Source organism: Plecotus auritus, assembly GCF_963455305.1.
Source record: "Plecotus auritus genome assembly, chromosome: 9".
Classification (NCBI taxonomy): domain Eukaryota; kingdom Metazoa; phylum Chordata; class Mammalia; order Chiroptera; family Vespertilionidae; genus Plecotus; species Plecotus auritus.
Genome location: NC_137783.1, coordinates 69,985,532 through 70,011,264, shown reverse-complemented (window position 1 = coordinate 70,011,264; position 25,733 = coordinate 69,985,532). Strand labels below are relative to the sequence as shown.

Here is a 25,733-nt window from a genome sequence, read left to right as displayed (position 1 = left end):
TGGGAAGAGGGAGGATGTGTGTGTTATGGGCGGAGGGAGGATGCGTGTGTTATGGGAGGAGGGAGTGGGAAAAGGGAGGATGTGTGTGTTATGGGAGGAGGGAGTGGGAGGAGGGAAGATGTGTGTGTTATGGGCGGAGGGAGGATGTGTGTGTTATGGGAGGAGGGAGTGGGAGGAAGGAGGATGTGTGTGTTATGGGCGGAGGGAGGATGTGTGTGTTATGGGAGGAGGGAGTGGGAGGAGGGAGGATGTGTGTGTTATGGGAGGAGGGAGTGGGAGGAGGGAAGATGTGTGTGTTATGGGCGGAGGGAGGATGTGTGTGTTATGGGAGGAGGGAGTGGGAAGAGGGAGGATGTGTGTGTTATGGGCGGAGGGAGGATGCGTGTGTTATGGGAGGAGGGAGTGGGAAGAGGGAGGATGTGTGTGTTATGGGAGGAGGGAGTGGGAGGAGGGAAGATGTGTGTGTTATGGGCGGAGGGAGGATGTGTGTGTTATGGGAGGAGGGAGTGGGAGGAGGGAGGATGTGTGTGTTATGGGCGGAGGGAGGATGCGTGTGTTATGGGAGGAGGGAGTGGGAAGAGGGAGGATGTATGTGTTATGGGAGGAGGGAGTGGGAAGAGGGAGGATGTGTGTGTTATGGGAGGAGGGAGTGGGAGGAGGGAAGATGTGTGTGTTATGGGCGGAGGGAGGATGTGTGTGTTATGGGAGGAGGGAGTGGGAGGAGGGAGGATGTGTGTGTTATGGGCGGAGGGAGGATGCGTGTGTTATGGGAGGAGGGAGTGGGAAGAGGGAGGATGTGTGTGTTATGGGAGGAGGGAGTGGGAAGAGGGAGGATGTGTGTGTTATGGGAGGAGGGAGTGGGAGGAGGGAAGATGTGTGTGTTATGGGCGGAGGGAGGATGTGTGTGTTATGGGAGGAGGGAGAGGGAGGAAGGAGGATGTGTGTGTTATGGGAGGAGGGAGTGGGAGGAGGGAGGATGTGTGTGTTATGGGAGGAGGGAGTGGGAGGAGGGAAGATGTGTGTGTTATGGGCGGAGGGAGGATGTGTGTGTTATGGGAGGAGGGAGTGGGAGGAGGGAGGATGTGTGTGTTATGGGCGGAGGGAGGATGTGTGTGTTATGGGAGGAGGGATTGGGAGGAGGGAGGATGTGTGTGTTATGGGAGGAGGGAGTGGGAGGAGGAAGGATGTGTGTGTTATGGGAGGAGGGAGTGGGAGGAGGGAGGATGTGTGTGTTATGGGAGGAGGGAGTGGGAGGAGGGAGGATGCGTGTGTTATGGGCGGAGGGAGGATGCGTGTGTTATGGGAGGAGGGAGTGGGAAGAGGGAGGATGTGTGTTATAGGGAAGGGGGACAGAGAGGAGAACAGGACAAAGTTGAACATCCCACCGTTTGTCACGCTGGCCTCCTAGGTCACTTTCCAAGCCCAAAAGACTTTTTACACACAAGTCGCTACCCTCCCATCAGGCCTGTGAGGGAGTAGGTATTAGGACACCCACTGGAGAGATGGCAAAGCTGAGCTCAGAGAAGATGCCTGGCCTGGCGTGAGTCAGCAGCAGAGGCAGGCAGGTGCGGGGGGTGGGGGGGAAGGGGGCACTGCCCCTCCTGCGTCAGGGCCTGGGCCTGCCCCCCTCCCCCCCTCCCATGCCTCTCCCAGCAGGAGGCGCCCTCCTGCCAACCTAGAGGGCTCAAGAGGGGCGCGGCTTTGCAGGAAGGCAGCTTTATGTTTCCCAAATGCCTGCTACTGGCTCTGTCTGCTGCCAATGCCAGGAAACGGACCCGCACACGGCCGAGTTCTGGGAGCAGAAGGACAGAAGGGACAGGGGCAGCTGGGTGCGGGGGGGCGGGGGGACGGTGGCCCGAGCTCATCAGTGTGGGCATGGCCCCGCACAGCCCCGTGCTGTGCCGTAGTGCTGCTGCCCCCCAATTTCCTCCCCTGCCCCCTCTCCTGGCCTGTCTCCGCCCTGGGGAAGCTGCTGCTGCTTTCTGAAGGGGAGCCCTGAGGCAGACCCCTACACTCTGGAGAAGGGGCTCCTGCCTCCCCGCCCTCCCAGGGCCCAGAGAGCACGTCTCAGGAATTCTGAGAGCGCCAGGGAGTGGGTGCAGATGTGGCCTCCAAATGCCACCTCCTGCCACCTCTGACTTCCCCCCACCCACCAGCAGGGACCACACATGGGGCCACTCCCACACCTCCACATCCTCGCCAAGGACCCCTGGGAGCATTGGGCACTGTCTCCGTGACTCAGCCAGTGTCCACGGGCCACAGTGAAATACCCCAGCCCCGGCACCTGCCGGGGGGGGGGGGGGGGGCAGGGGGTCACGGAGAGCCATCAGCAGTGCCACGTGAGATTGGTGGTATGAGGGGGCGGAGGGAGCTGGACCTAGTAAGGCACAGTCTAGCCCCACACGGGGGTGCAGCCGGTTCTTGGAAAAGCAAAGGAAAATGGGCACATGCTCCTCCTCACAGAGAACGGTGAGGAGACGGTGAGGGGGCGTCCAGCTGAGCAGCAAGCAGCCAAGAGCCCCAGGGCGCCCACATCAAAGAAAGGGGACCTGAGGTGGAGGCCAACCCTGGCGGGAGGGGGGCCCATACGGGGCCCATACGCAGCCCTGAGTCAGGGGGCAGGTGTGAGGGTACAAGGCGCCAGCCAGCGGGAGGGAGGGTGCGCCTAGGCCAGATGGGCCCCCTGTGCGTCAGGGGAGGCCTGGAGGAGTGGGCAGGGCGCTGTCAGCCGAGGAGGGGCCAGCGCTCGCAGGGCCTGGTGGGCACTCCATCCAGGACACTGCCTCGCCCCGCCGCCCTGACATGCCAGCCAGCGGGAGGTGGGCAGGTCAGGCCCTGCAGGAGCCCTCAGCAGCCGAGAGGGCAGGCTAGGTGGGCCAGGACACCCGCAGCCCTGCAGGACAGCCAGCCCTAGGTGCAGGGGGCGGGGATGGGGTTAGGGGGGTCAGGAACCCATCAAAGCCTCTCCCTGCACTCCTCCAGCCTCCACCCCCAGATCCTGCCAGGGTACCTGAGGTCACTCCGCCCCCAGAAGGGTTAGAGCTCTGCACACAGTGCCCCGGCTCTCCAGGAGAAGCTGGGGGGCCCAGGCGCCCTCTTACAGCAGCAGAGGAGAGCCACCTGCCCAGGTGTGAGGACTGGCCCCCACTCGCCTGACCCTCCCACCGCACCCCAACCCTCCTTCTCCTGGGGAGCCCGGGCTGGGGGCAGGGGGTGGGGGGGACAGGACGCAGCTCCCCCAGAGGACTAGAGTTTGAGGCAAGCAGCAGCGTCAGGCACATGGCCCACAGGCGCCTGCGTGATTCCCCCTCAGACAGGGCTCCCTGGGCTGCGGCCCCTGCAGGGCTCACACCTTGCTGGGCGCTTTCTCTTCGGCCTTGGAGCCCTGCAGCCCGTTCTCCGTGTTGTCATTCCCTGAGGAGCTTACAAGGCATTCCTTCCTGCGAGGGGGGAGGGCGCTATGAGGGGAGCAGGGGTGGAACAGTGATGGGGGAGGGGAGAGTGCTGTGAGGGGAGCAGGGATGGAGCAGTGATGGGAGTCCCTGGGCCCTATGCCCAGCCCTCTCCTTGCCTTTCAGGGAGCTAAAGAAGCCAGAGGCCAAGACCACTCCCCTCTCCCTGTGCTCCGTCTGTGGTCTGTGGATGGACCAGTGAGACTTCTCAGGGGCATCAGGAAGAGCTGGGGAGAGCCTGGCCGGGAAGTTGGGGGAGGGAGCCGTCAGTGGGGAGGGAGTGGTCAGTGGGGGAGGGAGCGGTCAGTGGGAAAGGAGTGGTCAGTGGGGAGGAAGCGGTCAGTGGGGGAGGGAGCGGTCAGTGGGGAGGGAGTGGTCAGTGGGGAGGGAGCGGTCAGTGGGGAGGGAGTGGTCAGTGGGGGAGGGAGAGGGAGCGGTCAGTGGGGAGAGTGAGAGGGAGCGGTCAGTGGGAGAGGGAGAGGGAGACGTCAGTGGGGAGGGGGAGCGGTCAGTGGGGAGAGGGAGAGGGAGCAGTCAGTGGGGAGGGGGAGCGGTCAGTGGGGAGAGGGAGAGGGAGCGGTCAGTGGGGAGGGGGAGCGGTCTGTGGGGAGGGGGAGCGGTCAGTGGGGAGAGGGAGAGGGAGCGGTCAGTGGGGAGGGGGAGCGGTCAGTGGGGTGGAGAGCGGTCAGTGGGGAGAGGTAGAGGGAGCGGTCAGTGGGGAGGGGGAGCGGTCGGTGGGGAGAGGGAGAGGGAGCGGTCAGTGGGGAGGGGGAGCGGTCAGTGGGGAGGGGGAGCGGTCAGTGGGGAGAGGTAGAGGGAGCGGTCAGTGGGGAGGGGGAGCGGTCTGTGGGGAGGGGGAGCGGTCAGTGGGGAGGGGGAGCGGTCGGTGGGGAGATGGAGCGGTCAGTGGGGAGGGGGAGCGGTCGGTGGGGAGATGGAGCGGTCGGTGGGGAGGGGGAGCGGTCGGTGGGGAGATGGAGCGGTCGGTGGGGAGGGGGAGCGGTCGGTGGGGAGGGGGAGCGGTCGGTGGGGAGATGGAGCGGTCGGTGGGGAGGGGGAGCGGTCGGTGGGGAGGGGGAGCGGTCGGTGGGGAGGGGGAGCGGTCAGTGGGGAGGGGGAGCGGTGGGTGGGGAGAGGGAGCAGTCGGTGGGGAGGGGGAGCGGTCAGTGGGGAGGGGGAGCGGTCGTTGGGGAGGGGGAGCGGTCGGTGGGGAGATGGAGCGGTCGGTGGGGAGATGGAGCGGTCAGTGGGGAGGGGGAGCGGTCGGTGGGGAGATGGAGCGGTCGGTGGGGAGGGGGAGCGGTCGGTGGGGAGGGGGAGCGGTCGGTGGGGAGGGGGAGCGGTCAGTGGGGAGGGGGAGCGGTGGGTGGGGAGAGGGAGCAGTCGGTGGGGAGGGGGAGCGGTCAGTGGGGAGGGGGAGCGGTCGTTGGGGAGGGGGAGCGGTCGGTGGGGAGATGGAGCGGTCGGTGGGGAGGGGGAGCGGTCGGTGGGGAGATGGAGCGGTCGGAGGGGAGATGGAGCGGTCAGTGGGGAGGGGGAGCGGTCGGTGGGGAGATGGAGCGGTCAGTGGGGAGGGGGAGCGGTCAGTGGGGAGGGGGAGCGGTCGGTGGGGAGATGGAGCGGTCAGTGGGGAGGGGGAGCGGTCGGTGGGGAGATGGAGCGGTCGGTGGGGAGGGGGAGCGGTCGGTGGGGAGATGGAGCGGTCGGTGGGGAGGGGGAGCGGTCGGTGGGGAGGGGGAGCGGTCGGTGGGGAGATGGAGCGGTCGGTGGGGAGGGGGAGCGGTCGGTGGGGAGGGGGAGCGGTCGGTGGGGAGGGGGAGCGGTCAGTGGGGAGGGGGAGCGGTGGGTGGGGAGAGGGAGCAGTCGGTGGGGAGGGGGAGCGGTCAGTGGGGAGGGGGAGCGGTCGTTGGGGAGGGGGAGCGGTCGGTGGGGAGATGGAGCGGTCGGTGGGGAGATGGAGCGGTCAGTGGGGAGGGGGAGCGGTCGGTGGGGAGATGGAGCGGTCGGTGGGGAGGGGGAGCGGTCGGTGGGGAGGGGGAGCGGTCGGTGGGGAGGGGGAGCGGTCAGTGGGGAGGGGGAGCGGTGGGTGGGGAGAGGGAGCAGTCGGTGGGGAGGGGGAGCGGTCAGTGGGGAGGGGGAGCGGTCGTTGGGGAGGGGGAGCGGTCGGTGGGGAGATGGAGCGGTCGGTGGGGAGGGGGAGCGGTCGGTGGGGAGATGGAGCGGTCGGAGGGGAGATGGAGCGGTCGGTGGGGAGGGGGAGCGGTCAGTGGGAGAGGGAGAGGTCAGTGGGGAGAGTCAGAGGGAGCGGTCAGTGGGAGAGGGGGAGCGGTCGTTGGGGAGGGGGAGCGGTCGGTGGGGAGATGGAGCGGTCGGTGGGGAGGGGGAGCGGTCAGTGGGAGAGGGAGCGGTCGGTTGGGAGGGGGAGCGGTCAGTGGGGAGAGGGAGCAGTCGTTGGGGAGGGGGAGCGGTCTGTGGGGAGGGGGAGCGGTCGGTGGGGAGGGGGAGCGGTCGGTTGGGAGGGGGAGCGGTCGGTGGGGAGAGGGAGCGGTCGGTGGGGAGGGGGAGCGGTCTGTGGGGAGAGGGAGCGGTCGGTTGGGAGGGGGAGCGGTCGGTGGGGAGAGGGAGCGGTCGGTGGGGAGGGGGAGCGGTCGGTGGGGAGAGGGAGCGGTCGGTGGGGAGATGGAGCGGTCGGAGGGGTGATGGAGCGGTCGGTGGGGAGATGGAGCGGTCGGTGGGGAGGGGGAGCGGTCAGTGGGGAGAGGGAGAGGGAGCGGTCAGTGGGGAGGGGGAGCGGTCGGTGGGGAGATGGAGCGGTCAGTGGGGAGGGGGAGCGGTCGGTGGGGAGATGGAGCGGTCGGTGGGGAGGGGGAGCGGTCGGTGGGGAGGGGGAGCGGTCGGTGGGGAGGGGGAGCGGTCGGTGGGGAGGGGGAGCGGTGGGTGGGGAGGGGGAGCGGTGGGTGGGGAGGGGGAGCGGTCGGTGGGGAGGGGGAGCGGTCGTTGGGGAGGGGGAGCGGTCGGTGGGGAGGGGGAGCGGTCAGTGGGAGAGGGAGAGGGAGCGGTCAGTGGGGAGAGTGAGAGGGAGCGGTCAGTGGGAGAGGGAGAGGGAGCCGTCAGTGGGGAGGGGGAGCGGTCAGTGGGGAGAGGGAGAGGGAGCGGTCAGTGGGGAGGGGGAGCGGACAGTGGGGAGAGGGAGAGGGAGCGGTCAGTGGGGAGGGGGAGCGGTCTGTGGGGAGAGGGAGCGGTCAGTGGGGAGAGGGAGAGGGAGCGGTCAGTGGGGAGAGGGAGCGGTCAGTGGGGTGGGGAGCGGTCAGTGGGGAGAGGTAGAGGGAGCGGTCAGTGGGGAGGGGGAGCGGTCGGTGGGGAGAGGGAGAGGGAGCGGTCAGTGGGGAGGGGGAGCGGTCAGTGGGGAGGGGGAGCGGTCAGTTGGGAGAGGTAGAGGGAGCGGTCAGTGGGGAGGGGGAGCAGTCTGTGGGGAGGGGGAGCGGTCAGTGGGGAGGGGGAGCGGTCAGTGGGGAGATGGAGCGGTCGGTGGGGAGATGGAGCGGTCGGTGGGGAGGTGGAGCGGTCGGTGGGGAGATGGAGCGGTCGGTGGGGAGATGGAGCGGTCGGTGGGGAGGGGGAGCGGTCAGTGGGAGAGGGAGAGGGAGCGGTCAGTGGGGAGAGTGAGAGGGAGCGGTCAGTGGGAGAGGGAGAGGGAGCCGTCAGTGGGGAGGGGGAGCGGTCAGTGGGGAGAGGGAGAGGGAGCGGTCAGTGGGGAGGGGGAGCGGTCAGTGGGTGGGGAGCGGTCAGTGGGGAGGGGGAGCGGTCTGTGGGGAGAGGGAGCGGTCAGTGGGGAGAGGGAGAGGGAGCGGTCAGTGGGGAGGGGGAGCGGTCAGTGGGGAGAGGGAGAGGGAGCGGTCAGTGGGGAGAGGGAGCGGTCAGTGGGGAGGGGGAGAGGGAGCGGTCAGTGGGGAAGGGGAGCGGTCAGTGGGGTGGGGAGCGGTCAGTGGGGAGAGGTAGAGGGAGCGGTCAGTGTGGAGGGGGAGCGGTCGGTGGGGAGAGGTAGAGGGAGCGGTCAGTGGGGAGGGGGAGCGGTCTGTGGGGAGGGGGAGCGGTCAGTGGGGAGGGGGAGCGGTCGGTGGGGAGATGGAGCGGTCGGTGGGGAGGGGGAGCGGTCGGTGGGGAGGGGGAGCGGTCGGTGGGGAGGGGGAGCGGTCGGTGGGGAGGGGGAGCGGTCGGTGGGGAGAGGGAGCGGTCGGTGGGGGAGGGGGAGCGGTCAGTGAGGAGGGGGAGCGGTCGTTGGGGAGGGGGAGCAGTCGGTGGGGAGGGGGAGCAGTCGGTGGGGAGATGGAGCGGTCAGTGGGGAGGGGGGAGCGGTCTGTGGGGAGGGGGGAGCGGTCAGTAGGGAGAGGGAGAGGGAGCGGTCAGTGGGGAGGGGGAGCGGTCTGTGGGGAGGGGGGAGCGGTCAGTGGGGAGAGGGAGAGGGAGCGGGTCAGTGGGGAGGGGGAGCGGTCAGTGGGGAGGGGGAGCGGTCAGTGGGGAGAGGTGAGCGGTCAGTGGGGAGGGGGGAGCGGGTCAGTGGGGAGGGGGAGCGGTCAGTGGGGAGAAGGGAGCGGTCAGTGGGGAGGGGGAGCGGTCAGTGGGGAGGGGGGAGCGGTCAGTGGGGAGGGGGAGCGGTCGGTGGGGAGATGGAGCGGTCGGTGGGGAGATGGAGCTGTCGGTGGGGAGATGGAGCGGTCGGTGGGGAGGGGGAGCGGGTCAGTGAGGAGGGGGAGCGGTCGTTGGGGAGGGGGGAGCAGTCGGTGGGGAGGGGGAGCAGTCGGTGGGGAGATGGAGCGGTCGGTGGGGGAGAGGGAGCGGTCGGTGGGGAGGGGGGAGCGGTCTGTGGGGAGGGGGAGCGGTCAGTAGGGAGAGGGAGAGGGAGCGGTCAGTGGGGAGGGGGAGCGGTCTGTGGGGAGGGGGGAGCGGGTCAGTGGGGAGAGGGAGAGGGAGCGGTCAGTGGGGAGGGGGAGCGGTCAGTGGGGGAGGGGGGAGCGGTCAGTGGGGAGGGGGAGCGGTCAGTGGGGAGAGGGAGCGGTCAGTGGGGAGGGGGAGCGGTCAGTGGGGAGGGGGAGCGGTCGGTGGGGAGATGGAGCGGTCGGTGGGGAGATGGAGCTGTCGGTGGGGAGATGGAGCGGTCGGTGGGGAGATGGAGCGGTCGGTGGGGAGAGGGAGCGGTCGGTGGGGAGGGGAGCGGTCGGTGGGGAGAGGGAGCGGTCGGTGGGGAGATGGAGCGGGTCGGTGGGGAGGGGGAGCGGTCGGTGGGGAGATGGAGCGGTCGGTGGGGAGATGGAGCTGGTCGGTGGGGAGGGGGGAGCGGTCAGTGGAGAGGGAGAGGGAGCGGTCAGTGGGGAGGGGGAGCGGTCGGTGGGGAGATGGAGCGGTCGGTGGGGAGGGGGAGCGGTCGGTGGGGGAGGGGGAGCGGTCGGTTGGGAGGGGGAGCGGTCGGTGGGGAGAGGGAGCGGTCGGTGGGGAGTGGGAGCGGTCGGTGGGGAGGGGGAGCGGTCGGTTGGGAGGGGGAGCGGTCGGTGGGGAGAGGGAGCGGTCGGTGGGGAGTGGGAGCGGTCGGTGGGGAGGGGGAGCGGTCGGTGGGGAGATGGAGCGGTCGGTGGGGAGGGGGAGCGGTCGGTGGGGAGATGGAGCGGTCGGTGGGGAGATGGAGCGGTCGGTGGGGAGAGGGAGCGGTCGGTTGGGAGGGGGAGCGGTCGTTGGGGAGGGGGAGCGGTCGGTGGGGAGATGGAGCGGTCGGGGTGGGGAGTTGGAGCTGTCGGTGGGGAGGGGGAGCGGTCGGTGGGGAGGTGGAGCGGTCGGTGGGGAGATGGAGCGGTCGGTGGGGAGAGGGAGCGGTCGGTTGGGAGGGGGAGCGGTCGTTGGGGGAGGGGGAGCGGTCGGTGGGGAGATGGAGCGGTCGGTGGGGAGGGGGAGCGGTCGGTGGGGAGATGGAGCGGTCGGTGGGGAGATGGAGCGGTCGGTGGGGAGGGGGGAGCGGTCAGTGGGAGAGGGAGAGGGAGCGGTCAGTGGGGAGGGGGAGCGGTCGGTGGGGAGATGGAGCGGGTCGGTGGGGAGGGGGAGCGGTCGGTGGGGAGGGGGAGCGGTCGGTTGGGAGGGGGAGCGGTCGGTGGGGAGAGGGAGCGGTCGGTGGGGAGTGGGAGCGGTCGGTTGGGAGGGGGGAGCGGTCGGTGGGGAGAGGGAGCGGTCGGTGGGGAGTGGGAGCGGTCGGTGGGGAGGGGGAGCGGTCGGTGGGGAGAGGGAGCGGTCGGTGGGGAGGGGGAGCGGTCGGTGGGGAGAGGGAGCGGTCGGTGGGGAGATGGAGCGGTCGGTGGGGAGATGGAGCGGTCAGTGGGGAGGGGGAGCGGTCGGTGGGGAGATGGAGCGGTCAGTGGGGAGATGGAGCGGTCGGTGGGGAGGGGGAGCGGTCGGTGGGGAGGGGGAGCGGTCGGTGGGGAGATGGAGCGGTCGGTGGGGAGGGGGAGCGGTCGGTGGGGAGGGGGGAGCGGTCGGTGGGGAGGGGGAGCGGTCAGTGGGAGAGGGAGAGGGAGCGGTCAGTGGGGAGAGTGAGAGGTAGCGGTCAGTGGGAGAGGGAGAGGGAGCCGTCAGTGGGGAGGGGGAGCGGTCAGTGGGGAGAGGGAGAGGGAGCGGTCAGTGGGGAGGGGTAGCGGTCAGTGGGGAGAGGGAGAGGGAGCGGTCAGTGGGGAGGGGGAGCGGTCTGTGGGGAGGTGGAGCGGTCAGTAGGGAGAGGGAGAGGGAGCGGTCAGTGGGGAGGGGGAGCGGTCTGTGGGGAGGGGGAGCGGTCAGTGGGGAGAGGGAGAGGGAGCGGTCAGTGGGGAGGGGGAGCGGTCAGTGGGGAGGGGGAGCGGTCAGTGGGGAGGGGGAGCGGTCAGTGGGGAGAGGGAGCGGTCAGTGGGGAGGGGGAGCGGTCAGTGGGGAGGGGGAGCGGTCGGTGGGGAGATGGAGCGGTCGGTGGGGAGATGGAGCTGTCGGTGGGGAGATGGAGCGGTCGGTGGGGAGATGGAGCGGTCGGTGGGGAGAGGGAGCGGTCGGTGGGGAGGGGGAGCGGTCGGTGGGGAGATGGAGCTGTCGGTGGGGAGGGGGAGCGGTCGGTGGGGAGGTGGAGCGGTCGGTGGGGAGGGGGAGCGGTCGGTGGGGAAATGGAGCGGTCAGTGGGGAGGGGGAGCGGTCGGTGGGGAGAGGGAGCGGTCGGTGGGGAGATGGAGCGGTCGGTGGGGAGGGGGAGCGGTCGGTGGGGAGATGGAGCGGTCGGTGGGGAGATGGAGCGGTCGGTGGGGAGGGGGAGCGGTCAGTGGGAGAGGGAGAGGGAGCGGTCAGTGGGGAGGGGGAGCGGTCGGTGGGGAGATGGAGCGGTCGGTGGGGAGGGGGAGCGGTCGGTGGGGAGGGGGAGCGGTCGGTTGGGAGGGGGAGCGGTCGGTGGGGAGAGGGAGCGGTCGGTGGGGAGTGGGAGCGGTCGGTGGGGAGGGGGAGCGGTCGGTTGGGAGGGGGAGCGGTCGGTGGGGAGAGGGAGCGGTCGGTGGGGAGTGGGAGCGGTCGGTGGGGAGGGGGAGCGGTCGGTGGGGAGATGGAGCGGTCGGTGGGGAGGGGGAGCGGTCGGTGGGGAGATGGAGCGGTCGGTGGGGAGATGGAGCGGTCGGTGGGGAGAGGGAGCGGTCGGTTGGGAGGGGGAGCGGTCGTTGGGGAGGGGGAGCGGTCGGTGGGGAGATGGAGCGGTCGGTGGGGAGTTGGAGCTGTCGGTGGGGAGGGGGAGCGGTCGGTGGGGAGGTGGAGCGGTCGGTGGGGAGATGGAGCGGTCGGTGGGGAGAGGGAGCGGTCGGTTGGGAGGGGGAGCGGTCGTTGGGGAGGGGGAGCGGTCGGTGGGGAGATGGAGCGGTCGGTGGGGAGGGGGAGCGGTCGGTGGGGAGATGGAGCGGTCGGTGGGGAGTTGGAGCGGTCGGTGGGGAGGGGGAGCGGTCAGTGGGAGAGGGAGAGGGAGCGGTCAGTGGGGAGGGGGAGCGGTCGGTGGGGAGATGGAGCGGTCGGTGGGGAGGGGGAGCGGTCGGTGGGGAGGGGGAGCGGTCGGTTGGGAGGGGGAGCGGTCGGTGGGGAGAGGGAGCGGTCGGTGGGGAGTGGGAGCGGTCGGTGGGGAGGGGGAGCGGTCGGTGGGGAGAGGGAGCGGTCGGTGGGGAGGGGGAGCGGTCGGTGGGGAGAGGGAGCGGTCGGTGGGGAGGGGGAGCGGTCGGTGGGGAGATGGAGCGGTCAGTGGGGAGATGGAGCGGTCGGTGGGGAGGGGGAGCGGTCGGTGGGGAGGGGGAGCGGTCGGTGGGGAGATGGAGCGGTCAGTGGGGAGGGGGAGCGGTCGGTGGGGAGATGGAGCGGTCAGTGGGGAGATGGAGCGGTCGGTGGGGAGGGGGAGCGGTCGGTGGGGAGGGGGAGCGGTCGGTGGGGAGATGGAGCGGTCGGTGGGGAGGGGGAGCGGTTGGTGGGGAGGGGGAGCGGTCGGTGGGGAGGGGGAGCGGTCAGTGGGAGAGGGAGAGGGAGCGGTCAGTGGGGAGAGTGAGAGGTAGCGGTCAGTGGGAGAGGGAGAGGGAGCCGTCAGTGGGGAGGGGGAGCGGTCAGTGGGGAGAGGGAGAGGGAGCGGTCAGTGGGGAGGGGTAGCGGTCAGTGGGGAGAGGGAGAGGGAGCGGTCAGTGGGGAGGGGGAGCGGTCTGTGGGGAGGGGGAGCGGTCAGTGGGGAGAAGGAGAGGGAGCGGTCAGTGGGGAGGGGGAGCGGTCGGTGGGGAGGGGGAGCGGTCGGTGGGGAGGGGGAGCGGTCGGTGGGGAGGGGGAGCGGTCGTTGGGGAGGGGGAGCGGTCGGTGGGGAGATGGAGCGGTCGGTGGGGAGATGGAGCGGTCGGTGGGGAGGGGGAGCGGTCAGTGGGAGAGGGAGAGGGAGCGGTCAGTGGGGAGAGTGAGAGGGAGCGGTCAGTGGGAGAGGGAGAGGGAGCCGTCAGTGGGGAGGGGGAGCGGTCAGTGGGGAGAGGGAGAGGGAGCGGTCAGTGGGGAGGGGGAGCGGACAGTGGGGAGAGGGAGAGGGAGCGGTCAGTGGAGAGGGGGAGCGGTGTGGGGAGAGGGAGCGGTCAGTGGGGAGAGGGAGAGGGAGCGGTCAGTGGGGAGGGGGAGCGGTCAGTGGGGTGGGGAGCGGTCAGTGGGGAGAGGTAGAGGGAGCGGTCAGTGGGGAGGGGGAGCGGTCGGTGGGGAGAGGGAGAGGGAGCGGTCAGTGGGGAGGGGGAGCGGTCAGTGGGGAGGGGGAGCGGTCAGTTGGGAGAGGTAGAGGGAGCGGTCAGTGGGGAGGGGGAGCGGTCTGTGGGGAGGGGGAGCGGTCAGTGGGGAGGGGGAGTGGTCAGTGGGGAGATGGAGCGGTCAGTGGGGAGGGGGAGCGGTCGGTGGGGAGATGGAGCGGTCGGTGGGGAGGGGGAGCGGTCGGCGGGGAGATGGAGCGGTCGGTGGGGAGATGGAGCGGTCGGTGGGGAGGGGGAGCGGTCAGTGGGAGAGGGAGAGGGAGCGGTCAGTGGGGAGAGTGAGAGGGAGCGGTCAGTGGGAGAGGGAGTGGGAGCCGTCAGTGGGGAGGGGGAGCGGTCAGTGGGGAGAGGGAGAGGGAGCGGTCAGTGGGGAGGGGGAGCGGTCAGTGGGGTGGGGAGCGGTCAGTGGGGAGGGGGAGCGGTCTGTGGGGAGAGGGAGCGGTCAGTGGGGAGAGGGAGAGGGAGCGGTCAGTGGGGAGGGGGAGCGGTCAGTGGGGTGGGGAGCGGTCAGTGGGGAGAGGTAGAGGGAGCGGTCAGTGTGGAGGGGGAGCGGTCGGTGGGGAGAGGGAGAGGGAGCGGTCAGTGGGGATGGGTGCGGTCAGTGGGGAGGGGGAGCGGTCAGTGGGGAGAGGTAGAGGGAGCGGTCAGTGGGGAGGGGGAGCGGTCAGTGGGGTGGGGAGCGGTCGGTGGGGAGGGGGAGCACCTGGCAGGGCTAGGAAGGCAGCATGGGCTGGCGGGTGGAAGGAGGAAGGCAGCTGGGGCGATGACAGTGGCCGGGAGGGTGCGGGGTGGGGAGGGACCCCCAGGCGAGTGGGAAGAGGGAGAGCTGTGGTGACAGAGCCACTTACTTCTTCTCCCGCGTCTTCTTGAGGACAAAGGTGATGAGCTTCTTGATCAGCAGGATGAGGACCAGGAGCCCAACAACGCCGCCCACCACCGACAGGATAATGAGCGTCAGCGTGTTGTCCACTTCCTCCACTGCGGGGGGTCAGGGGGGACAGGGAGCGGGGGTCACCTGGAGCCGAGTACCGTGGCTGGTCAAGGCCGATTCAGCCTCCAACCCCTGATCTGGGATGTCCACCTGGGTCCCTCCCTCCTCCCCCAGGGCCAAGCCTTAGGGCTGGCACAGAGAAGCTGGAATGTGGGGGCCCCTCAAAGGAGCCCCACGGCCTCTCCCCCTCCCCACACACGTCTCCCACAAGCCAAGGTTTTAAAGAATTGAGAGTCAGGACCCTGGAGCGCCATGTGAGAAGCGCGGCCTCTTTCTAGGGCTTTTCCCTGAACAGAGGTAGTTAGGGTCCCGGTGTCTCCTGTGGTCCTGTGGGGAGACTGGGGAGTCCCTGGCTGCTAACTGCAGGTCGCAGCTCACTCTGGGCTGGTGGCCTGGAGCAAGTCACGTAACGCCCTCGCCTGCTTCTCCTCTGGAGAGTGAACTCCCCGCTCATATACCTGCCCACCCACAGCCTCGCCCATCTCTCCAGCTGCTCCATCCGTGACCCCTCTGCTCCTCCAGCCCCGCTCCCCACCCTTACACAGCCCCCCAGAGTCTGGCCTAATCTGACTCATCCTCACTCCAGCTCAGGGCTTTGCACGTGCAGCTGCCAATGCCAGGACCCTCCTCACAGCCTCCTCCTCCTCCTGATGCCCGCACCCTCCGCCCTCCGCCAGCGCCAGGGAGGACTCCCCTAGCGACCCTTCAGGCGCCACCTGCTTCCCGCCCATGCTCCTTTCTCGCCATACACTAACCCTGCTCTCTGATACAATAGGATTTCCTTCTGTATTTTGTCTCTCCCAATTCTCCATATGGGCAAGAATTTGTCTGCCTTGCCCTGGCTGGTGTGGCTCAGTGGATAGAGCGTCGACCTGTGGTCTGAAGGGTTCTGGGTTCGGTTCCCGGTCAGGGCACATGCCCGGGTTGCAGGCTTGTTCCCCAGTGGGGGGTGTGCAGGAGGCAGCCAGTCAGTGATTCTCGTCATTGATGTTTCTATCTCTCTCTCCCCCTCCCTTCCTCTCTGAAATCAATAAAAATATATTTAAAGAAAAGAATAAATACATAAGTATACAAATAAAAAGAGAATGTGTTTATCTGGTGCATGCTCCCTCCTCACGCCCAGAGCAGTGCCTGCCACATAGCAGGGGCTCGAGGGGTATGTGTGGGCAGGTGGACGCAGGGGTCTGTTCAGATGAAGAGCCCATCAGCTTGAAGAAATGTGAGGAGAAGGAGCCACGTGCGAGCGCCTTGCTCAGGGCCTGGCCCTCAGAAGTGCCCACAGACGTGGGTGCCCTCTCCCCTCCCTCGGGACAGGCTGGGCACCGAGGGGGTGACCTCCAGAGAGGAAGAGGGGATGCCACAGACAGACCTGGCCCCGAGGACTGAGTCCAGGCTCAGAACATCATGTGGCCCGGGTCCCACCTCACTAGAACGCTGCGTGGGGTGCCCGCCCTCCCCCTCTGCGCCCCGCCCCGCCCGCGGCGTACGCTTATCGACCACTTGGAGGAAGATGGTGGCCTGGTGCTGCAGGTCCTTCTCCTTGGGGTTCCTCACGTGGCAGGTGTACCGGCCGGTGTCGCCGAAGTCCAGGTCGCGCAGCAGGATGGACAAGTTGTTCTTCTTCTCCTTGGTGGAGCCCTCCAGCGTGATGCGGTCGTCGTTCTTCAGGTGCAGCCTGGGGTCCACCTTCTCGTTCTTCACGGTCCCGCTGATGAGCTGCGAGGGGGTGGGGAGAGGAGGTGAGAAGAGTCGGGGGTCCTCGTGTGTCAGGACATCACCCGCCTCCCTGAGTCCAGAGCAGCCTGTGGCCCGAGTGCTCCCGCCCGCTCTCCCTCCAGGAGCCATTGCTCTGCCCGTCCGGCCTGACTCGCTGCTTCAGCCTGAAGCCCTGGGCCTCCCTGGGATGTAGCACAACACCTCCCAAAGCCCCCCTCGCGCCCCTCTGCCACCCCCAGGTTTGCTGGCACGCACCCTCTGTCCCTCTGAACAGTGGCCCTCCGTGGAGACCCAGGTCAATCCCACAGCCCTGCCACCAGTCCACGTTCAGCATTTAATTATGTGGAGTCGGCCACCCATTGCTCCCCTGGTTCGTCTTTCTGGTCCCCTGCAAGATTGCAGGGGAGTCTTCAGTAACCCCTGTTGCTGACCGCCCCCACAGAGCCCTGGGGCGCTCCTACAGGTCTCCCTGTCTTCTCGGCTTCCTCTCCCTGCTTTCCACACCCCTTCTCCTGTTTGGACTCTCCTCATTCCCTCTCTCCACACCTCCCAATGGCCCTTCTCCTCCTGCTTTAGAAATTAAACTATTCCTTTCTGCACAAGCAAGTCCGGTGTCAGGTGTCCCTTCAGACCACACAGGAGACTCCAGCAAGAATCCCAACAGCCCCCAAACCCGGCGGCACGATTTAAGCATCCCTCCCCCGTGGGTGGGCTCTTCTAGATCGACTCTGCAAAGAGCACCAGGAGAAGCAAAGGATGGGACCCTCACAGGGGGCCAGTCTCCAAGGGCCCGGAGTCTGGGATGGAGGCCGGGCTGAGCGACAGGGCGGGAGGCGGTCTGCCCTGGCCCGTCCCCTCTGCTCCCCCAGCTACTTACAACCCGGAAGGCGTCACTGCTGTTGTAGGACCAGGAGAAGGCCAGATTGTGGAAGCCGAAGCAGCTGGAGAAGGTGCAGGGCAGCAGGACCTCAGTGCCGTTGACGGCGTAGATGGTGGCAGCCTTCCCCACCGACACCTCCAGCGCCAGGGTAGCGGGCAGCAGGAAGAGACCTGTGTGGGGCACCACTCCCTTAATCAAAGCCCTCTGGCAGGGCCTGCTTGACTCAGTGGATGAGCATTGACCTATGAACCAGGAGGTCAGGGCTCGATCCCCAGTAGGGGGCATGCAGGAGGCAGCCGATCAATGATTCTCTCTCATCACTGATGTTTCTCTCTCTCTCCCTCTCCCTTTCCCTCTGCAATCAATAAAAATATATTTAAAAAATAAATAAATAAATAAAAGCCCTCCAGGCTGGAGCTCGGGAAGGGCCCAGGAAGGGGGTGGCTCAACCAGGCAGGGTGCAGTCACCCTCGGCGTGAACTTCAGGAAGATGGTTCTCTTGACTTCGTGGACACTACCTGGACCACCAGCCTTCGTTCTCCATTCCACCCCCTTGCCTGGGCCGGACTGAAGGCAGGACCACTTACAGCCCTGGTGGCATTCTGAGTGACCACTAGGGGTCACCCCAACCCAAGAAAATGCGGCCCCTGCCCGGTGCTGAGCCTAAACCTGTTGCGCCCTGGGCACAGTCCCTGAAAACGCCCTCCCAGCCCCCCGCCCGCCCCACGTGCCGCAGCGATTTCCCCCAGAACAGCCGCCTCCGTTTTCGACCCTGCGGCAAAGAAGGGAAAATGCAGTCCAGTCCCGGACCCTGTCCCAGGATGGAGCAGGGTGGGCGTGGGAACGGTAGTCCCCGGCCGGGCAGCAGCCGGCAGAGCAGCAGCCGGCAGAGCGACCACAGCTAGCAGATCAGGGAGAGTCAGGGCTGAGCGCTGGGCGGCAGAATCTGGACCATCAGACCATCGGGATCACGCAAGAGGGATGGTGCTCAGCGGCGCTGGCCTCTGTCCTCTCCTGAGTAGCCCCTCCCGGCCCCAACCTCCCAGCCCCACTCTGTCCCCTCCACCCCTCCACCTCCATACCCACTTACTAGTGCATCCATCCCACCCTGGCCTTGGGGGCAAGGGGACCAGCCCTCCTCAAAGTCCTTGAGGAAACCCCACTGTGCATCGAGATGCCACCCATCCGTGCGCCCAGATCAGATGGTCCTTGGAGTCAGGAGGGTGCGGACTCAGAGGGGCCTCCTCAGGCTCCCATTGACCCCTGCGAACACTCTCTGTCCTGGACCCCAATCCTCACTCAGTGTGCACGTGAGCAATCTCATGGCATTCTTGCCTCATCCCTGTGAGCTGGGTGCTAAAATCACAGTTTACAGGTGGGAAAAGGAGGCTCAGAGGAGTCACATGCCTCGCCCAGAGCCTCGCGACCTCCAGGGGTCAGACTCAAGTCTCGTGGGCAGCTGAGCACAGCCGCCTGTCCCAGTCTCCCTGGCACGTCCTCCCAGACGCTGCTCCCCTCAGCCACTCGGACCTCCAGCCTGGGTCCCCACGAATGTCAAAGCTGAAGGACCAGGACAGATCCGTTAATCCCACTGCTTCACTGTAGAGACAGAACCGCCAAGGCCCAGACGGGGGGAGACTTGGCTGAGCTGACCGGGTTCAGTGGCTGGGCCGATGGAGGCCCTCTCAGCCCAGGCTGGCTCCCAGCCGTGCAGGCGCACCCCAGAGCCAGGCTTGTCCCCCAGACGGCAGGTTGGTCTGCATTTTAAAGATTGCTGGCCTTGCTTTGTCCCCGCGGTTTGAGGAAAGCACCGGAGGTGGTTTGGAGAAAGGGTTTAGACGTGAAATGACCACTGCTGGGCCCTATTCCCTGTTTCGCCCCGATTGTGGACGTGAGCTGCAGCCGCCCACCACGTCTCCTGCCTGGGCTCCACCATCGGTCGTCACGAGCCAGAGAGCTAACCGGCCTGGTTGCTATTTATCCTGGTAAGGCTGGCCCAGAACCCACTGCCGGGCAACCAAGGACCTCGGTTCTGTCCTGAACGGCTTTTCCAACCGTTGCAACTAGGCCAGCAGTCTCCACTTTCCCTGGGCAGCCCGGCCCCTAAATGTACTGCATAACCTCACCCTTACCGGTCCTGCCACCCGAACTCTGGCCACAGAGCCCAGCAGTATTTAATGGTCATGGAAAAAAGTACAGAAGCCCTGACCAGTTTGCTCAGTGGATAGAGCGCTGGCCTGTAGACTGAAGGCTCCCGGGATTCATTCTGGTCAAGGACACGCACCTCAGTTGCAGGCTCCTCCCCTGGGCCCTGGTCAGGGCTTGTGCAGAAGGCAACCAATGGATGTGTTTCTCTCACATCGATGTTTCTCTCTGTCTTTCCCTCTCTCACTCTCCCTAAAAATTAATGAGAAAATATCCTCGGGCGAGGATTAACCAAAAAAAAAATTTCTTTTTAAGTACAATAAAACTTAAAATTCGTGCCATGCATCGATAAATGAGTAAATAAATGTATGTCGCTGGCCTTGCTCTTTCTCCCAATCCTCTCAAGGAAGGGCCTTTGCAATCTGACTTCCTTCCCTCGCGGCGCGGCATGGCTCAGCGCAGACCAGTTTCCTCCTGAGGTGCCCACAGAGAGCATGACACCTTGCACACCTGAGCAACAGGGACAGGAAGTGACAAGGGAGTCGCTCCCAGGAGAGCTGCAGCCCTGCGGCCACTCCAGGCTCCCTGGCTTCCCGGCCTCTCAGTTTCTGAAGACAGAGGGCTCTCCCTCCAGCTCACAGGCAGCACCGGAGGCCCGGCCACTGCTGCCACCGATTCAGCGAGTCCTGGCTTTATGTCCGGCTCGGAGACTCAAGTGAAACGAGCAGAGCAAACCCGTGTACACAGGTCAGCGGATGGACACAGGAGTCCGTTCCCACGGCCTCTCATGAACGTCTCTCCAAACAGCACTGACTGCCTGACATGATGCGAGGACCTGCTGCACATATGTGCTGAGCACTTACTAGGTGCCAGGCACTCTGACCCTCACACCCATGTGATGCGCGCCGGCTGTAATCGCCCCATGGGGCGGTCAGGTGATCTGCTTGCAGTCCACAAGAGACACGTCCATCGCCCACAGCACGACAAGCCTTCCTCACGTTTTGAAAGAGCAGGGCCTGACCGCCAAGGCTCCTGTTAGTGCTGAGAGGTTTCGTTTTTTGCTTTTCTTTTGGTTAATCCTCACCCGAGGTCATTTTCCCATTGATTTCAGGGAGAGCGGAAGAGAGAGGGAGAGACAGAGAGAAACGTCGATGTGAGAGAAACACACTGATTGGTTGCCTCCTGCATGAGCCCCAACCAGGGCTCAGGCCGGGGAGGAGTCTGCAACCGAGGTACGTGCCCTTGACTGGAATCGAACCCAGGACCCTTTGGTCCCTGGGACAACACTCTACCCACTGAGCCACAGTGGCCAGGGCCCGAGAGGTTATTCAATGACCCCTTACCCGAGTCCCCAGAGGACAGTTGACAGGCGTGGCCGGCGTCTGCGGGTCCTGGTTCCGGGGCGGAGACTGGAGCCTGGAGAGCTGTGCTGCTCCGCCCCAGGGTTGCCAGGCCAGGGGCTCCGAGATCCCCACACTGGGGGTGTGCATAGAGCCCCGCTCTCATCACAACGCCCCAACTGAGGCATCGCTGTTCTCCTGCAGGCGATGCAAGCACAGCTCCGAGGGCCAGCTGCGGGCCACATCAGAAACGGCGAGCCTGAGCATACGACAGGACAGGGCAGGCATTCTACACGCAACGTCTCACTTACCCTCTACTGACCCCAGTCAGGTCTGTTCTTACCCCCGTGTACAAAACCAAGACGCCGCACAGAGAGGCGCAAGGCCGCCCGCCCCGAGAGGGAGTGGTGTGCAGACGCAGGTCTGCTGCTCCCCCTCGCAGCGGGCGCCTCCCCAGGAGCATGATGCTGTCCGGCTAGCGCTCCTGGTTTCTTTCAACCTCTATCCCCGCACCCACCCCACACCCTGCACCCATCCCACACCCACCCCGCACCCATCCCACACCCCACCCTGCACCCAGCACCCCACCCCACACCCCACACCCCACCTCACACCCCACACCCATCTCACACCCTGCACCCACCCCACACCCCGCACCCATCCCGCACCCACCCCGCACCCAACCCCCACCCCACACCCCACCTCACACCCCGCACCCACCTCACACCCTGCACCCACCCCACCCCCCACACCCCACCTCACACCCCACACCCACCTCACACCCCGCACCCACCCCAACCCCGCACCCACCTCACACCCCGCACCCCACCCCACACCCTGCACCCCACCCCACACCCAGCCCCCACCACACACCCACCCCCCACTCAGCCCCCACCCCACACCCTGCACCCCACCCCACCCCACACACACCACCCACCCTGTACCCAGCACCCCACCCCACACCCCACACCCACCTCGCACCCAGCACCTGCTTCCCGCAGGACCCAAGGCCATGCTCCCAGGGGCAGCAGCGCCAGCTCCCGAGGTCACTGGCACCCCTGCCTGGGGACTGTGCTCCTGGGGACAAGGGGGAACCCAACTCGGGGCCAGACCCCTCTCTGGCCCCGCCAGAGGCACATCCAGGAGCACATGGAAGGCGAGCTGTTTCTGGCTGCCTTCCACAGACGGAGGCAGAGAAAGCGGAGTCCGGAAAGTGGAGAAAACTGTTCCCTTGAGGCCTGGCACGTGGGGTGCACATTTCCTCCTGCTTAGAGGGTGCCTGTGTGGATGGCTTAGCTCACACTGAACTCCCAGACGCCCAACGTGAGGCATTGCCACTCCCTCTGGACCTGGAGGGGACACAGGAGAGCCAGAGACGGGGTTCCCCAAGTCCAGAGCCTGCCCACGTTAAGGTGCCCGAGAGGTGGGCCAACCAGCCTGGCCTTCATCTCCCCAACACCGCCCCCCCTGTACCCCTCTTAGCCTGGGAAGTTCTGCCAGTGGGGTCCACCTGGGGGCCTGGGCACAGGATGCCCAGCCCGGTCTGCGGTCACCTGGGAGGCTGTGCTGCGGGAGGAGGGAGCAGAGGCAGGTGTGGAGCCACTGGAGACCTCCCACCCCCCAGTGCTCAGCGGGGTGACCCAGCCCGGAGAGGATGGGGCAGGCCCCAGGCTGCCTGCTGAGCTTGAGCACGTGGGGCGCCACAGTAGGTGTGCACATCCCCAGCCAGGGAGGCTGTCTTTCCTGCCGCCCCACCTGGCGCTAAAGCCAACACAGGTTACAAGACACAAGAAGGGTTCCGCCTCAGTCCCTCCACTCGGAGGCGCCCTGCAGGGAGGAGGGTGGTGGCTGGAAGGAGGGCGGGGCAGGCCTGGGTGGACCAGGCGCCCCCAGCTAATGACCCATGTGGCCGAGACGTCTCCAGGCATCGCACACGGTTTTATCCTCCCCCCTGCACCTCTCTTGGCGGCAGTTATTTCCATGCGTCCAGCTGTTTCCCTGTGTAAAGAGGTAAAGGCTTTCTTGGCTTGTCCCAACCCTCACTCTAGACTTTCGAGGGGAGCAGGTGTGTTTGGGCTGGGGGCCTGTTTCTGGGCTGGGGGACTGATGAGCAGTCTCCTCTTCCACGCGTGGGACCCGGCCCTGAGCCCGGGTTGTGCCTTTGCTCACTGAGCGGCCCTCGCCTTGGACGGCCCTCGTAGGACCCGTTGTCGGCGGCGTGCCCTGAGGTCTGCGGCCCCGTCCCCTCTTCCTCCAGGCACTGCACTTCTGTCTGAGGACTGACTCAGGACTCCCAGGTTTTCTTAAAGTGAAAAGTGTCTGGTACATGCAAATGCTGGTACCAAACATTCACCAGAGCAGGAATCTCGCCAAGGCCAGTGCCCCACCCAAGCCCCGCCACCCCCACCCGGTGCGCAGGGGAGAAAGAGGGTCAGCGTGCGCCTACTCTGAGTCCGCTCCACGGGCTGGCTCAGCGTGGCGGGCAGAAGTTGGCTTTCCTAGGGAAGCGGACCCACTCTGGCCTGGGGAGTCGGGGAAGCTTGAAGCCAGAGCTGGGAGGCAGGAAGCAGGATGAGACTCCTCCTGGCATGCAGGCCCTGGGGGCTGTGGGAGGCAGAGCTGGGCCAGGCAAGGCCCCTGGGCCCCAGGACAAGGAAAGAGTTCAGCTCTCTCTCCCTAGGCAACATGCCTGCTTCCTGCCCGCCCCCTGGAGCTTTGCGGTAGGAGCGGGCCCATGAGACATCCCTGGTGCTCAACAAACCAGCTTTGCAAACAAGTCCAAGCAGTGCGCCTGCCCCCGCCTTGCAGGCCCAGAAGGTGTGTTGGCAGGGCCAGCTCAGGGCTCACAGCGCTCCCTCTACCCGCAGCCACAGGGCAAAGTGGGTGAATCTGTGCCCACTGCGTGTCAGTCTGACCCCACCTGGAGGGGGGCAGCCATAAGGGTTTGGGATGCCCCACAGGCCTGCATCTCCAGAAAAAGAACTAACCTGGTTCCACATTCAAGCCTGGGGCTCCCTCCATGACCTCTTCTTCTCCTCCCACGAACTTCTTCCTTACCCTCTTCTCTCCCCACCGCTGAGGAGGCTGAGCACCCTCTGGTTAACTGTTCTCTCATGAAACAAGCCCCAATAAATACGCAGCGAGGGGAGGGGGCTGTGCGATACAGCACCTCACCCTCACGGTGATCATTAAACACAGAGCACAGCAATCAAGCAACTCAGGAAACAAGGGGGGTGCAGGCCAGATATTACCAGCTACATTCCCAAGACAGGGCCGGCCCCCCATAGCCTTGATTGCCATACTGCAGCCTCAGAAACGACCTCTCGGTTAGGACAAGGGAGTGTGATCAGACAACCCTAGTCACTCGAGTCTCCCTCTGGGAGAGTGAGTTTGATATGGGGAGAGGGGCTGGAGGGGCAGAGTTCTGCTCCATCCCCAAGCCCCATGGTCTGCATCCCCACCCCCAGATTCTATTCCCCCATCCCCAGGCCCCAGAGCTTCTTATTCTTTTTTTTTTAATCCTTACCCGAGGATATTTTTCCATTGATTTTTAGAAAGAGTGAAAGAGAAAGGCAAAGAGAAACATCAAAGTGAGAGAGACACATTGATTGGTTGCCTCCTGCACTCGCCCTGACCATGACCCAGGCCAGGGAGGAGCCTGCAATCGAGGTACATGCCCTTGACCAGAATCAAACCCATGCCCCTTTGGTCCGCAGGCCCACGCTCTATCCACTGAGCCACACCAGCCAGGGCCTGAGCTTCTCATTCCTTAACTCATCAGCACACCCCTGCTGACCTTCCCCCTCACAGGCTTTGATTAACTGGGAGGCAAGCGACTATGACCGAGTGGAGAGACCTGCTTCGTCCCCTTGACCTGGGCCACTGGTCTGCAAACTGCGGCTCGCAAGGCACGGTTTGCTGCTCTGTTGACTAATGAGTTTGCCAACCACTGACCTGGGCCATGCGAGGTGGGAGGTCCCCTGCCCCCTGTGGTTTCCTCGTCCTTAGGGGAGCTCTGTGCCTGCGTCCTGTCCTGTTGTCTCCACATCTTCCCCCAGGGCTGAGAGCAAGGATGGCATCTGTGCCCCAAGCTCAGGGCGATGGCTGGGGCTGAGCACGTGGGGCCAGTTCTGGAGCCTGCTGGTCGCCCACCTTCACATCACTCTGCTTTCTCCTGGACCCCCGGAGGGTAGCTCAGGGCTTCCTCCAAACCTGCTCCTGTGGGCCCTGCCTTGCCCTGCCCTAGTGCACAGTCCTCAGAGGAGGCAGGGCTGCCACCTGGAGAAGAGTGCCGTGCCCAGAATCTCACACGTGCACACACATGCACATGCGCGCACACACGCACACACATGCACGCACACACATGTGTGCACACACACAGACACACACTCAGTGTGCGGTGGGTTCCCACAGAAAACAGGGTATGTGAACACTGTAGCAGCCCAGGGCCCACCAGCAGGTGTGGACAAGGGTTTCATGGCCATGGGTTAGAATTCCCCAGGAATCCCTGACCCTCTGCCGTGGTCACGGTGGGAGCCTGGGCTGATCAGAGAGGAGAGGAGGGGAGCTGGTGTGGAGTGGCGCTGTGCCACCCCCTGGGGGGAGCCCAGGAGACCTCGGCCTCACCGAGGTCCGTTTCATTGGGGTCGCCTTGAGCCAAGCATACAGCGGCACCGAAGGTGCCAGGGGAAACGCCGGAGTTGACCCATCCGGTGCTGGGGGTGTCACTAAATCAGTGGCTCCTGAGTAAACACTCTGCCCCCTCCACCACGGAGCCCACGGGCAGCGCCAGCATCTACATCTGCAGAAGCGTCCGCACTGCCCCCAAGGCTTCCACCTTCTGTCCTCAGCACAACTGCCTCCATCATGTGCCCAAGCCAACGGGGCAGCTGCCAGCTCTGACCAATATAAACAAGAAGGGGTGCAGTGCCAGGGCCGGAGTCGGCTTACATTGAAACCCATCTGGTTCATGAACTTACATTCTGGACTAATAAAGACCCTTCCCTCATCTCTCCTCGTTTGACACTCAACTCTCGTGTGCATGTCATAGATCTCAACTCTCTGCTCCGCTGTGTCCTCTGCATGGTCTCCTCTGTCTTCACAGTCCTCCCAGGAATGCAGAGCAGGACAGTTACACAGGCCTCCCTGTGGAACCCCCTTCCCAAAGGGGGCTTGATGGGCCCTCCAAGTCCCTGCAACCCCCTCCAGACCAGTGTGAAGCTGCAGGGAAGGGGGGGGGGAGGGCGCTAGGGGAGATAGAGGGCAGAGGAGCCAATGGAAAAAGGGCCAGGGGGAGGGGGAGGCCCCCCATGGTGTAAGTCTGAGGCCTGAGTAACAAGCTTTGAAGTTGCACACAGCCCCAGGCAAGGGTAGAAACCGCCATCCCAACCACAACACGTGCAAACCACCGGCATTCCTACACCCAATCGCCCCCCTGCACACCGAGACCTCGGAGCCGGGAGACCGCACTGCAGCCCCAAGATTCAGCTCCAAAGAAGACGCCAAAGACAGCAAAGAACTAACTCATTGCGAGGCGGCCTGGGTGGGGCGAGGGGGGCAGGCAGACCCAGGGCGCTCCGCAGGCCGCCGGAAGCCGCGGGCTCGCTCTGCGCCCGCACACACCCCATCCCAGGCTCTGCTTTTCCAAGTGTCCCCGCCTATGGGAAAGGGGGCGGGGGAGGCTGGAGAACTAGCTGGGGCTGCCTTACCCAAAATCCCAGCGCCCAGCCATCTCGCCGGGGCTGCGCCGCGGCCCCCGGCCCCGGGCATGGCGCTGGTCTCTGCGGAGCTCGCCAGGGGCGCGGGGATGGGACCCAGGGCGCAGGGAGCCGGCGGCCCGTGGTCTGCAGTGGCCCCGCCTGCCGGGAGCGCGGTGCGCCCGCAGGACTGGGAAAGTTAGCGGGGACAGCGCGGAGGAGGAGC

General features: G+C 66.0%; 1 protein-coding gene across 1 annotated transcript; it reads right to left on the bottom strand.

Moving 5' to 3' along the window:
- SCN4B (sodium voltage-gated channel beta subunit 4) lies at positions 1-25,733 on the bottom strand. The gene is made up of 5 exons (XM_080640508.1): positions 25,520-25,733; positions 16,324-16,496; positions 15,218-15,446; positions 13,588-13,717; positions 1-3,440 (listed from the first exon to the last, which is right to left on the bottom strand). The coding sequence occupies exons 1-5, from the start codon at positions 25,578-25,580 to the stop codon at positions 3,347-3,349; spliced, it is 687 nt and encodes a 228-aa protein (XP_080496634.1). The 5' UTR covers positions 25,581-25,733; the 3' UTR covers positions 1-3,346.

What these genes read in the sequence shown, in the direction of transcription:
- SCN4B (XM_080640508.1), bottom strand. Translation starts at nt 25,580, where the DNA reads ATGCCCGGGGCCGGGGGCCGCGGCGCAGCCCCGGCGAGATGGCTGGGC. An exon ending in GCTGGGCGCTGGGATTTTGG is followed by an intron (nt 16,497 to 25,519) that starts GTAAGGCAGCCC and finishes TGCCCCACACAG; the next exon opens with GTCTCTTCCTGCTGCCCGCT. An exon ending in GCAGTGACGCCTTCCGGGTT is followed by an intron (nt 15,447 to 16,323) that starts GTAAGTAGCTGG and finishes ACCCCCTCGCAG; the next exon opens with CTCATCAGCGGGACCGTGAA.